This window comes from Centruroides vittatus, unplaced genomic scaffold (assembly GCF_030686945.1).
Source record: "Centruroides vittatus isolate TY-2023 unplaced genomic scaffold, ASM3068694v2 scaffold_464, whole genome shotgun sequence".
In the NCBI taxonomy this organism is placed as follows: Eukaryota; Metazoa; Arthropoda; class Arachnida; order Scorpiones; family Buthidae; genus Centruroides; species Centruroides vittatus.
In genome coordinates this window covers 2,593,230-2,608,278 of record NW_027122710.1, presented here as the reverse complement: position 1 = coordinate 2,608,278, position 15,049 = coordinate 2,593,230, and the positions used below count along the sequence as shown (strand labels likewise).

Genomic DNA, 15,049 nt, shown 5'->3' with positions numbered 1-15,049 from the left:
TTACTTTAATTTAAGGCCCACCAGTGACCAAATGGATGAAACTACCGAACACCGGTAGCTGGTCATAGGATTGCGCTTCGTCACGAGCTGGCCACGTGGAGTTTTCCGTGTTTTCTTCACGTTAATGACACTTAAATATAGGCTAGTTTTCCATAGAAAGTCCTTTCGGGAGGAATTCTTCTCTTGCCAGATACCCGCGTGTCGCATTACCGTATACGAATAAAAACCAAATCAAACCGAATATTTTAATGAAAAATTTCTTCGTCATAACTTGTACTAAAATTTATTACGAGAATCAGAAGATGGACATAACGAATTTACCTTGGAAAAACGTACTTAAAGAAACACGCTACATGTTAATTGGCCAAAACAATTTAACTTTTAAATCAAGTTTTGACAATTAAAAATAAATTAATTACAATAAATACAATAAAATGTAAAAAAACAACGATTCGACGAATGACGTAATAAATTGGCCCGTAAAATAGTTTCTTTCGGAAAATAAATTCTGTCGGAATAGTTAATTAATAAAAGTGACGTAACCATGGAATTGTTGTTAGGTCAAAGTTTATTCCACATATCAGCAGATGAAACCAATTGCTTAATTGACTTCGTGTATACTCGGAGCAAAGCACGTTCCGAATCCGGTTTGACTTTTTTGAAAAATACTCCGAAAAAAAGCCAGCATCGGACGATAATCCACTATTTTTATTACACCCAGTCAAGTTCTCATTAATACCAGAACGGGATAGTGTGGAGTTCGAAATCGTTACTAGATGGCGCCATGACGTGGATTGATGGAATGTGATTTCGGTAGGAAATTTGAAAATATTATGGACGGAACGATACATTTTTAAGAAATTCACACGAGAAAGATATTTGAGATAGGATTTCGTAGAAAAGTTGAAAGTCTGACAAGCGATTTAATAAATAAACGGTTTCTGGTTTTAAACACCAGCGATTGGTGTGTAGCTTTGGAGAATGAAAGGGTAAAATAAGGTTTAGAATTCATATTTACTTGGGGTTGAGAGTTGCTGTCGTAAAGATGGCGACACATCCAGGTACAATTAAATACTATTTACATGGCTACCAATTTTCTTGGTAGTTGACTAGAATATTTGATTTGTATGTCGACTAGCCCTATTCATGTGCAACACTAACTCGCCTGGCTAGACACGATCGTTGCATTGGTACGGGGTTGATTTCTGCCAGCACCCCAAACTGGGGCAGTTAGAGCGTGTAATTTTTGGTAGTGGGGACTGCGTTCGCGCTTTCCCCTTTAATTAATAAAAATTAGAAATTTGTGATGGTATTATTTGGTTGTTTTGGCTTTCTTTGGGAATGTTTTTAGCAAATTACGTACAAAAAATATTCGAATGACCGGATTGAGAATTAAAAAAATACAAAATAGCTTAAGTGCAAAACTATTTTATTTTAATTTTTTTGCGTAGACAAAATGTATAAAAATAGGCAGTATCCCACTCCAAACAGAATTCTAAGACACTGCGCAAGTCATTTGGAATTTTTCTATGGTTATAAACACAGCCAGTCCTACAAAAAGTGGGGCCTGGTGCTAAAATGTCGTGCGGGACGTTTTTATCAAAAAAAAAAAAAAAAGAAATAGTTTCGAACAACAACAATATTTTAAAGGTAAACATGTCATCTGTTAAATAGACTAGCGAAAATTATTTGAATTAGCGAATAATGAAACGATCAGTTTTTATATTTCCCTAGAGTTGGATCATGCAGGATCGCGGGACTTTGTGCGGTCGCACCGTTCCTACTAGGGTTTCTCCAACGGGATCCCGGCTGTGTTTTACCCGTGAAATCCCGCGAATTTTTTAAAAATTCAGTTCTTTCTTATTTTGTGTTAAAGTTGAGGAAATTTTGCAAATAGAAAGTATAATTAAGCTATAAACCGTCAGAATACATTTGTATTTATTAATTTGAAGCCTGCTTATTAGTTTTTTAAATTTTTGCTTATTATGGCATGTCACAGATTGTTATAATCAATATGTAGCCTATTTGTGACAGCACTCTGAAAATTCTTTACTTGTCAGAACCTGTAATATCTGGAATAATTGTGCTTATGATGTCTTCATTTTTAACCATGCCCAGTAGCTTCAATAACTGCGTAACGCCAGGTTGTAGGGCAAGGATACAAACGAGTACGAAGTCTGCAAGTATGAAGTTTTTCTTCATAAACCTGATTATTAAAGCCAAACCAACTGCCGAATTATCGGGCTGTAAGCTCGATGCCGCTATTAAAGCGGCTCAGGTAGACAAATCAAGAATACTAGACTGCAAAAGAAGTACTATAACGCATCTGGAAAACGAACTAGAAATCTTCCAGGCTACAGGTGAGAAAACACATAACATCCGTCTTTTCTTAAATGCATTAAAGACGATTCCATCCACATCAATTAAATCGAAAAGGGCATTCTAGGTAGCAGGACTTTTCTTTAGCAAAATGAGAATCAAATTGAGTGATCCAAGTATTGACCATCTTCGTTCTTAAAACCTTATTATAAAAATTTACAATAATATTTTTGTTATGTTTTATTTAAATAACGAAAATTACCTTTAACTTAGAAGTTTGATCTAAGTTCATTTTTTTTCTTTAAATTTTCAACTCGATTCAAAGGCATTTTGTTGTAAGCAGTTTCCAACAAACTTTAATAATTTTTTTCTATTTGTGAAAATTTCCACGTAATTCCAAAGTAATTTTTTATACATATTTTACACAGCATTATTATTATTATTATTTTGAGGTTGCAGGACGTATTTAGTTACTTAAAAGTGAAAAATAATTATATCATTCGATTTCAAAATTTATTTTATATCTTAAAAATAATTAATTATATTTCGGAATTTCCCGCGAAACAGTTCACTTTTTTCCCAGAATCCCGGGACAAGCAAAAGGCCGGGAAATGAGAAACCTAGTTCCTACCGCCTGCCGGCGACCTGGTTATAAGTTCTGCATTTTTCCAAAGAGACGTTAAACCGAGGTACTATACGCGATTCCCTTGCTTTTACGCCTATTAGATCCATCCCATCATTTTTTTTTTTTTTTTTTTTTTTTTTTTTTTTTAACTCTTTCCGCCCTGTGGGCACTAAGAGGGCCTCTTTTAGTAGGCCCATTATGGGTTCGGCCAGGCCCACAATGGGGCGACCGGGTGGTGAGGGACGGGGCCCGACATATCCGAACGGACCACCCCCCCGAAAAATTCCTGGGGATTATTCGACCCGTTCGGATTCGATCCCGGGTCCCCCAGAGCGGTAGGCTGCCACCTTTACCGTTCCCTTGCTTTTACGCCTATTAGATCCATCCCATCATTTAGAAAAGAGGCTGCAAAATTGTTCAGCGAGTCGTCACTTAGAGATTAAGATTCAAAAACCTTAGAAAAATAGGGAATATTAGTCAGTATAGCATAAAACAGTTCTCCAATATTGTAGTTTATTGATAAAACGTTTTATACTCTATACGTATTACTTCAGCAATGGTGGCTTGGAAAAAAACGCCTATTTCAGTATTACTGCAGTAAATTTCACTGCCAGGTAAATTCGTTTTGGTTTTAATTTCATATCACATGCCAAGTACTAAATTTTGCATTTGTAAAATAATATCTTAACCTTTATATTTTATTATTTTTTGATAGCTCGTATGCTACGCGAAAAATTGACATTACGTAGCGTGTGAATCGCTTCAAAAGTAAATGATGTTTTCAATACAACGAGTGTATTGATTGGTATTAAATAATGCAACACGAGGGCGATCCGCCAATCGGGAAATGTATCTGCCGAGTAGGTTTTTAAGGAAAACTGCCCCCTATTTGGGTGCTATCGACGCGAAGAAAACCCAGCAAACATCACTAGCCAGCCCGAACCGACACCAGTTTTGAGAGATTATATCCTCTTAGCCACTGTTGCAGCATAGAGAACGACGCACCGCAGGGTTCTAAATAGAAAAGTTTTTGCAGCAGTCTCGACCAGAATTTGATCCTAATCCTACCACTCAGTAGTTTGACTGGCTTTCAATGTGTACGAAAAGTAATGAATGTGTATATAAATAAACAACTACTAACCCGTTATAGATAAAGATCAACCAATGCCGAATTATCGGGCTAGCAAATGGCTATAATATTAATAATAATTTAAGATAATTTGGTACTAGAGTTAGGCGTTAGGTGCCATCTCTTGCTAAATTTAATAATTAGAATTTTAATTAATTATTATTATAGCCATTTGCTAGCCCGATAATTCGGCATTGGTTGATCTTTATGTAATGAATGTCTTTCGAAATTAGTTCTCAAAAGAACTCGAAGTGCAAAGACAATAATAAAAAATCCAGCAACCAGTTGCATAACTTTCCCGGCAAAAATAACTTTATATAATTAATTATTATAAAATAGCAAAAAGCTTAATTTCGAAAATAGATATGGTTGTTATAAAAAGTTGTACGTGTTCATAACAAGTAAAATCTTCGTTACGTCCGACCCCTCTCGAGATGTTAGGCATGACGCCCCTCTATCTCCCCATTCAATTGACCTATAACCATCAAAATTTCATTGCATCATTGTTCCTTATATACAAGCTACCAAGCCAAATTTAGTTACTTAATCATTATCCCCCATCCGGAGATGTTAAATGAAATAGACGCCAATACACACACATCCACATTCAAGAAATTTTTCCCGTTTTTTGGGTTTAGGGTGTCTCAAAACCTAAATATTTGCAAAAAACTCGGGTTAAATTTGACACAATTCCAATACTTTCCCATGTTATGTATACATAACAGCTAGGAAAGCAAAAGCTTATGGCACCGCTTCTTAGTGCCAAGCTTATCTTTGCCAAAGAGAAACCCCCAAGAAATTTGACTTTCATTTTGGCTGCCATAATTTTTACTTGGCGCAATAACTTTTTACATCTTGATAGTTTTTGGATATCAGTTGTTTTTTAATAATTTGGCTAATTAATGTTTTCAGTGTCTTTCTACTGGCTAAAAGTTATTTATGGCTATCATCGCTTCTATAACATAATTTGGTCTTAAAACAATCAATAGAAGAACAATGAAAAAATAAAACCAAGATCAGAATCTAACTAAAAAATTTAAAAGAGGAAGAGAAAACTGCAAAATGTAATTAACAGGATTGTTTCAGCTTATTGTTCACTGGTTTAAATTCTGGGGACAGGAATGTACTCATCTGTTCAAGATGACTGGTTATTTTTTTCCAATATTCATATTTTTAAATTCCGCTACCTGTATATATTTGAGTTTAGTCAATTTTAGTACAACTTTTTATAGGAAAAATTTAAATAAAAATATTCTAATACCCAGTGGTATCTTAACCATTCTGCAACCTCTCGTATTTTTTACACACCTTTCCTACATATACTATAGCATAATATTATGTTATAGTATGTGTTAGGAACCATTCATGTTTTCTGTCTACATATCTTATAAAAAAAATTCATAAACTTTTCAGGCAATCCAATACAAAATTGTTGCAGTAAAGTTAAGAGGAAAAAAGTCAGCTTAATTATAATTTAGACAATTAAAGAAATACGTCGATAGGATGGTCCAAATCTTTATTTAAATAAATTCTGTACAAGTTTTTTAAATTCACACAGACTAGATTTTTTGGACCAAGAAAAATAAAGGTATATTTTTGACACTTTGCATTTCACATTCGATCAAAACTGTATAAAGATGAAAATTTGAGGTGGCAAGGACTAAATTGTAATACAGTAGCTATTTTCTATGAGCAAATCTATTTTGTGTCATTGCATGCAAGTCGTAATATAAAATTTATATTACCAAATATATTGAGAATTTTCAATCATGCAATTTTTCACATATTCTTTTCATAGAATAAATACATATTATAATTTTTTTCTGACTTATATGCTATAATTTTCATTTTCTATCACACGGTTAAGTATACTGATAAATAATACCATTGAAGAATGATGTGCACACTATAGAAAGTAACTGCACAACATTTTTACAATAAAAAATTAAAATGCTTTTAACTTCGCACTTTATGGATAAAAATAATTTTATACAGGAATAATACGGAATGTAATTACATGATATTATATGATTGTGCATGCTAATATTTTCTGACTGGATAATGGAAATGCACTTTCTTCTTTCCATATTTTAAAAGCAAATAAATTCGTATGACATAGATTTTATTTATATTTTAAATATGCCTTCTTTCGTTAAACAACGTTTGTTGCCAAATAGAAATACTAAGATCACGTAGAGGACAGGCACAAAGACGGTAATCAACCTCTCTCTTGACGACGCTCGTCCTCCCCAAAGGATGGACTTGTGGTTAATTGTATTACAGACGAGTAAATGTGCCTAGTTGAGCTTTGCAATTAGGACAGCGGTGATCGATATCTTGGCATTCTGGGATACAACAGGGAATAAGGCAACAGCCTAACCAGCATCTGTTAAAATCAATAAAAATTATTGTTTTCTTTTAGTAATTCACTTTTAGTTAACATGATAGACTAAAACCTGTATTTGAAGTTAATGAAATTTATTTAACATTGAAAGACTAATTCCAATGTTATATAAATCATCAATACAAAAACAGCAGCAGTCTATTCTAGGAAGATGATATTTAAAATTATAACTATCAAACATTACAAACTATTATTTTCAAATCTTAGTTTGTATATTATTGTTATTTTCAACTTACAGTTAAAAGATTATCATGAAACATTTTCAAGTACAAGTATTAAATTATTATTATATAGTTAGTTACTTTAAATATATCAAATATAACATACTTTTCCTTGTGTTAATTACTTGTTAAAACAAATTAACAATTCAACAATTTTGATTTAAGTGAAAAAGATGTTATTCTTCTTATAGTAAATAATTCCAAATGATAATTCTTAAAATAATGTGCCGCATAATCATTTTGCTGATTGAAGTTTAAAAACTGTTTTTTTTTTTTTTTTTTTTTTTTTTTTTTTTTTTTTTTTTAAGTTGAATTCTGAAAATACTGAGAATAATTTTAAACTATTCAATTACTAACAAGTAAGAAGTATGCTAATTACTAATAATTAACTACATTTACATTTGTGTACTCTTTTTGATAAATTAATTTCATCAATACACATTAAACTTACTGATGAATTAATTGAAAGAACTTTTTCCCAGAGTATAGACTTACATATAAAAAAAATGTTAAGTTTAAAGTTTGCTTTACAAGAACTACAGATTATATAAACATTCTTTATCCATTGATATATTTAATCATATATTATTTTAATTTTTGATTTAATCAAGCACCAATTAACTGAAATTTCTCTATTTACAGTGAAATATAGAAGAGTAATTTAACAACAGAGACAAGAGAATGTAGTAAAATATAGTCCTTTCATCAGTCTCAGCCTGACATGTTTTTAAGTTTTTAAAATAATTGATTCTGATGACTTTTTGAACATTGTGATGAGGAATTTTAAAAATGATTAAACAAATACATAAACCAACATCTACCAAATTATATTGGGCTATTATATTGTGATTATTTTAAATTAATTACTAAATAATTTGTCACTAGAGGGAGGCATTAGGTGTTGTCTCTTATTAGATTGAATAATTATAGTTAAATTAAATAATTTAGAAAATTCTGGAAGAAGAGAAACTGGCTTGGAGTAGGACTCTAACCCACAACTGCTGCTTACCATGTGGATGCATTTCCAGTTATGCTACCTGAGGTCCCATCTGACTGGAAGCTCAGGTAGCATAACTGGAAATGCATCCACATGGTAAGCAGCAGTTGTGGCTTAGAGTCCCACTCCAGGTAGTTTTCTTTTCTTCCAGAATTTTCTAAATTATTTAATTTAACTATAATTATTAAATCTAATAAGAGCAGAACTGATAGCTATCCGTGGTGCACATTACCTCAAATAATCAAAGACTGTATTACTTTATATGAACTTTAAGTACAGTAGAAAGTTTATACTGTTATACACTTTGTGCTTTTTAAAAAGAAATAATGCAATGTGTCCTAAAAATTTTCATACCATATTTGTAAATGATGTAATGTACAGTTCTGAAAACATTTATACAGTTGTGGAGTAGCATAGAATTTTTTGGTTTATAGTTATATTTAGTTTTAATATTTACTTTTATAGTTAATAAGAATACATTATTTTCCACTTTGGTTTAGTTATTTTTAGAAATTCTTGATTTTTTGCAATGAAATTGTCTAGTGTCATTTGTCAATTTTTTTTTCTTTTGTTAAGTAAATCTCGGTAGCAGGAGAGCGAATCCAAAACACCTCGTTTCGCTTTTTGCACTCTCTTCAAAATCTTGATCATTTGCTACAATTTGATCAATGATTTTGGTTATCTTACCAAACTTTTACTAAGGAAATCTGTAGGAAGTTCTTTGGATTCTTTGTTTTCAGAATCACTATTTTCCAGTTCTACATGAATTCTTTGTTCTGCTAGTTGTTGTTGGTAAGGGTCTCACTAGAAACCTGTAGTAACTCCTCAATATCCTGCACATCTACATCCCTAATTATATTTCCAAAATTATTTTGGAAATATGATCAACTTGTACAAGGTATTAGGATACGTTTTTACTGTAAGTTTTTTTAAAAAAAGGATTTTATTGTCGGGTATTTATTATACACAATTTCTTATTTATTTATTTAATTATTTTTAATGGTTTGTAGTAATATAGTTGATGAGGGGCATGTTAGCCCGAAACACATATAAGTGTACAGAAAAAATTACTACTACAGGTGATATAATAAAGAAAATTTGTTTTTTCTGAACTAACTCTCATTATTGTGTCAAATTTTAAACACCAGTATAAAGTCCTACTAATGAGTAATGTCCAAGTAGACAATTAAAAATAAATTAGAAGTAAGGACGGTGAGGCATTTATAATTACTTATATTTAATACTGTTTGTTCAAATAAAAAGATGCAAAATACTCAATGAAAAGTAAATGTGCTCATGAACAGTAAGTAGCAAACTGGACAATCCTTTATGTACAAGCATTTTGGATAATAAAGAATAGCTTTTAAATAGTCACTAAGGCAAAACTTGTATAAATAGAAGTCACCTCATTCTTTTTTAATATAAATAAACAAATTGCAGTCAATATCAAAATTCAGGCTTTTTCCTGATACTCAAAATTTCTGGGTTTTTCAACAGATGGGCATCTTGTTTCTTTTTTAAATGATATTTACAGTTTTTTTGTAAATTAATTATTTTATACATTATTAATTGGAAAAAGAATGTGATCATTAAAAAATTAAGAAAAGATACACAAGTATAACTATAGATTAAATTATTTTACTGATGTTTCTAATGAAAAAAGCTATAAATACTATCAATATTCACAAAAATTTTTATGAATACTTAAATTTTTTTAATCATAAAAATATATTGTGACTGAAGTTTATTTTAATTCTTACTTATCCAAGTAATTAAATGCAAAAGTTCAAATAATTTTTTATGAAACATTTATAACATTTAAATAATTATTGCAATTATTCAAAATGAAATATTTACCCAAGAAATACTAAAGCTCCAGATAACAGCAAAGTAAGAAGTCCTATTCTGGCTGTTGTTTCAGTCAATACTTGAACTCCACAATGAGGACAGGTAATTTGAGTAGGATATGGTCCCCACTGAGTTACATTTACTACTGTTACTGATGTCACTGCTAAGAAATAGAAACAATGTTAGTGAAAATAATCAAACTTACACTGATTTATCTTTGCAAAACAGAATACAAAAAATTTATAGCAGTAATAATAGCAAATTAACAGAAAACATATTTAAAATCATCACATGAATAATCTACTGTTCTAAATTAAAGTTTAAAAAAACTCAACAGATAAAATTTGCACAAAGTAAACAACATGCTTAAATGAACTCAAAAACATGGAGTCATTCAGATGAAATGAGGACAGAGGTTGGTCTTCAATATTGATTTGATAGGTTTCACAGCAGAATGATAATATGGGAGTATCAAGAACAAGGTAGTTGTAACAGCAAAATAGACTTGCCTCATAGCTTTATAAGTTTAAATATATCAGAATAGGAAGGTGGCTGCTCATTTAGTCTTAATTACTGTAGCCTTAGCTACTTTATAGCTATTATTGTCAAATATTGAAATATAAAATATTGATACTGAACTTTCAAAGGACGAGAACATTTTGATAAGATCTAAAGATGGAAAAGTGTCACTTGGAGATAAGACAAGAACTAAAGCTGGAACAGTCGATTAAAAACACTGCACACACTCATACTCCAGCACATAAAATTTAATGGAAGCACAAGTGTAAAAGCATTGTAATGCCCTCTATTCTGTAATTGGCAGTATACCACCAGACACTCTGTTTAGTATGTTTTCTAAAACTGGATCAGAGTTCATTGTGTTTTCTTAAATAATGTTATACCAAGTATCAATAGTGACTTCTTGCATTATCCAACTGTATTACAACAATTGATCACCTACAATGCATTATTATACGGCTGTGAACAGTGATCCAAACTGGCAATAGAATGTCGTCACCTCTTAACTTGTAGACATGCGCACGCGGTCATTTAGGCACCAATCAATTTTTAATTAGGGTAAAAATTTTAATTGTTTGAAAAATCTGAAAAAATTACAACCTGACTAATTTTATGATTTTATGACTCTCTTTAATTTTATGATGTGCAATTCAGTTTTTGCTTAAAATGTTTTATTATTTTTATTTAAAAATTGGTGTTAAATTGGCACTATAGTGTGCGTGATCTCGGGTTTCAATTTTCAAATTTCTGGCCAGTTGCTGTTACTAAAACTAGCCGCAGTGGCAGCACACGCTTCTTCACATATAATCGCATTATTTTAAAGTGAAAAACTTCCAAAGAACTCAAATTTGACCCTGAAATAATTTAATTTTTTCCATTGGTATTTTTAAATCATTTTATAAAGTTTTATGACACCATGTCCCATATAATTTTTGTATTTTTTTAATTTTATGAATATAAAAATGCGAGGCAACTGTAATATATAAATTAAAGAATTTTTGTTTATTAAGTCTTATACAAGCTGTTCAAATGAAACATAGTTGTCTGAAAGTTTTAGAATTCTCCATTTTCAAAAGCTTTTTATTTCATCAAAACTAAATAAAAGGTATTTAAAAATACTGCCATTATCCATTTGAAGCCAATGCATTCCTGAAAATGATTCGTATATAGAAAAGAATTTTCTGTAATTTTTTACAAGAAAAATTCTAATTCATTCCCAGTCCATTTGAATAACTCCAACCAATTTCCCCAAATAAGACTAAAACATTGCAGAAAACTAGTGATGCAACAAATATTCAGTTACTATTCAGTATTTGGCTTATTTTTCACTATTCAGCCAAATACTGAATATTTAATCACTATTCAGCCAAATACTGAATATTTAATCACTATTTGGCCAAATACTAAATACCTAAAAACAGGAGTAAGAAATAACAAAAACACAGTAAATTAATCATTTTGGTATTTAGATTTAATGTTATTGGGTTAGTGTTGTTTGTTTATATTTATTTATAACTTATAACCTGCACAAAATAAAAAAACAAAATAATATTAGTCACATGTATTCACAATTTATAATTACAAAGATCAGCACATGTACACACCTATTCATTTGAGAATCATCACACATCTGAGGGTCTGACCCTGCCTATCCTCTTTTTTTAAGTGCTCGCTTTTTAAGTGCTCTTTTTTAAGTGCTCGTCTTCACTCTTCCCTTTCTCTTTCCTCTATCGCTCTAGTCCACATATGCCTATGCATACATCATAATGTGCAAGCATGATACTTTCGATTCGTCACTTTTCCATTGTAAATTTCCCATTTTACAATTACGTGACTCATAGCCTGGTGATAACGGAGAAAAGAGACAGATAGGACATCGGTATAAGTCACAGTTATGATTTCACAGATTCAAGACAGCTTGGTAGCCTGAACGGCTCCAGGCTTTCGTCCGTACACGCTAAGTGACTTTCATTGCAAGCATTTAGCTTTCCGAAAGTCTATGAGAACAATTATTTGGCATTGATGGCTGTGAATTTTGCGCCAATAAGCTGCCTTGACTTGTTTGATTATGTTATCAACTCAATTTCATATCTATTTTCACATTTTCACATCACAGTCCTTCTCTGTTCTTTTTCTGTTATTTACATGTGTAGATCATTTCATTGTTATCCACATTTGATATCATCATTTATCACATACTGCCATGACGTTCTTGTCTGTCTGCTACAACTGTCATGAATTAATGCGATTGGCGAAGCGTAGTGACAGCGAGCTAATAGAGAGCAGGGTCTTTGCCATAATGCGGTTTGCATGCCAATTTTTGTATGTGCATTAATCAAACCGAATAGTTTGGCCGAATATTCAGGTATTCGGCCATGCTCCTGGCTGAATACACTATTTGTTGCAACACTATAGAAAACCTATTTACTTATTAATTGATGTTTTCAGCATAATATGAAACACTACAAAATCCAATTAAATACAACAAATAATTTTTGTTTACTATTCCTATAAAAAAAAATGACATGGAAATTGCATTTTCTTTAAAGAAAATAATAGAATAAGTGGCAATGAAAATGTTGTAATGATATACTGTATATATTATATAAGAAAATTAATGTATAAAGACAATAACAATGAAAGTAAGCAAACATGATAGTGAGGCTATTATAGTGAACTGCTATAAACATTGCATTGAAATATTGATCATCATTAACTGAAAAACTAGTATATTGAAGTGTGAGGAACCAGGATCGATAAGATGAATGATTGAATGATTTAATGGCTATGGGATGGTAAATCCCACCCACACTGTCACTGGATAGTTTAATTCTACATTAAGATCAAACATTGCAAGATCGCGATCCTGTCAGGACCCCCGACACCAGTTAGGATAGAACTTATTTTAATCTCGTGTCCTAACTCGCAATAAAACTTAACTTAAAATACTTCCTAAAATGGAGGGCTAATTTCAAATGACAAGTGGGGAGGTTGTGATAATGCGATAAGAGTCCAATAAAGAATTTGAACACATCGATTTAACAATAAAACAATAACTAATTTAATAAATACAATAATAAAGAGTACAAATGAGCTAAATTAATGTCAAACAAAAAGACATAAATAGAATCCAACCATCTATTGACATTAACTAAATATGTCCCTAATATGAGAGATTGAGAGAGAGTTTACAATATCTATTATATTACCCCTATGTCTACCCCCTATTATAACTTGTCTTATAACAATTCTGTCCTTTGGGCAGAAGTTACAATCCCAGGGAGTATGGCACACAATTCAAATAAAAGAAGATACTGGACGATGGGCTGATGTGCCTGGAGTTTGGCACGTATCCTTTATTTATCAACTCTTCTCTAATAGAGATTTGGATACATTGTCATCTGACAATGATCTCAGTTTTACTAAACATGTAGTCATCAGGTGAATAACTACTTTTGGAGCAAGTAAGCTGTTGGGAAAAGAAAATAAACTTCCTTAATTTCTCCCCTTTTTCCTTTTAAACTGATAGAAATTGCACAATTTTCGTGACTAAATATTTTTTCTAATTATTACAACATTATATTAATCTTTAAAAATATTATTAAAATATCAATATCCCTACAGAATCTCACAGACACGATGCCACTGAAACAAATGAAGATAATGAGAATGAAGTCATTCTCCACTTCCCACTTTTAGTACTGCAACTTTCAAATTTTTCACAAATGTGCCTCAAAGAAATTTGCAATTACATGAAATTATTTAATTCAGATATTATAAGGCTACTAAAGAACATGATTTTTTTATAGTGGAAATTTGGATACTGGAGTATGATTTATTATTTATTTATTTTGAATTTTGCCATGGAGAGAGAGACAAACAGTACTACGATAACAGACAATAAAGTTTCAAACTAAACTAAATAAGAAATTTTTAAAAATCAGATTCAAAGATCTTTGAAAATAGAATAAAATCCTGAAGCATTCAGGCAATTAATGTTTTTGAGACAGTTAATGCAAGTGTTTAAGCTTAAATAAAGTAAAAATCTTAATCCAGATTTTTTAACCTTAAAAAGTTTGGAATAAGTAATATATGCTGATTTAATACATTTAAAAATACATAAATTACCTGGAGTAGTTGCTGGTGAACCTACAACCATTGTAGATGTCGGAGGTTGAGGTTGATATCCTAAAATAAAAGCATTTTTATTTATTTAAATAATTATAAAGTAAATATTTTCAGAATTTTTATATGTTAATTATGAAATTAAAGAATAAATTCAAATGTACCAAATTCCAGATAAATTATTGGACCAATTTTTCATATTCATCATTATAATAATATATTACAACTTCTTTTCAAATTAAATATATTAAGACAAAAAACAAAATGAAATTATTTTGTAAGTTTTTCTTTTCGAACAATTAATAATTGCAATGCATGAGTAATTAATCAATGCATGCTAAAAATTTGGCATTCTTATTATTTTATGCAAGATGATGCAATAAAAACAAGTAAATGTGGAAAAAACTTACAGAAGAATAAGTTAAATTGTCAAAAATACTGATTGTTTACTACAATAATCCATGCAGCAAAAAGAGTGGACACGAGTCAATCTGAATGGGAAGGGCCTATGTCAGATGAAAGGGATAGAAGGAGACATGAGGAGCCCACAAATTTCAGTATAAAATTTGTAAAAACAAGTGTAAAACAATAAAATTATTTATCATAAAAATAACAAAAAACTTAAAAAAAAACAGCCAAAAGAGGAAAGACATCAGATCCATGTGCCAATTTTCACATCTCCTTCTGGTTCAGGCTGACTCATGTCTACTCTTTCGCTAAGCAGTCTGTAACTATTATAGTAAATGTAAGCATATTATTAAAATTCAAAATAAGAACAAAATAATTGAAGCTTAAATTTAAACATTATACTACTTACTACTTGAATAATATATAAAGCTAAACTGCTGAATTTTTTGGCTAC

At 30.9% G+C, this 15,049-nt stretch overlaps 1 protein-coding gene and 1 long non-coding RNA gene across 5 annotated transcripts in view; both read right to left on the bottom strand.

Annotated features, from left to right (window-relative positions):
• Positions 1-5,572: 5,572 nt before the first annotated feature.
• LOC136989336 (cell death-inducing p53-target protein 1) overlaps positions 5,573-15,049 on the bottom strand; it is a 45,350-nt gene continuing 35,873 nt past the window's right edge. For 2 of the 4 annotated variants that reach the window (XM_067287466.1, XM_067287468.1), the window contains 3 exons: positions 14,191-14,250; positions 9,553-9,706; positions 5,573-6,459 (listed from right to left, as the gene is read on the bottom strand). In XM_067287466.1, the coding sequence (XP_067143567.1) occupies positions 6,351-6,459; positions 9,553-9,706; positions 14,191-14,250 (323 nt within the window). In that variant the 3' untranslated portion in view covers positions 5,573-6,350. The remainder of the gene's footprint in view (positions 6,460-9,552; positions 9,707-14,190; positions 14,251-15,049) is intronic. The other 2 variants (XM_067287467.1, XM_067287469.1) reach the window with 1 other exon arrangement.
• Positions 11,432-12,440, bottom strand: LOC136989280 (uncharacterized). Its single transcript, XR_010882889.1, has 2 exons — positions 11,771-12,440; positions 11,432-11,730 (listed from the first exon to the last, which is right to left on the bottom strand). It is a non-coding gene; the product is annotated as an uncharacterized lncRNA (long non-coding RNA).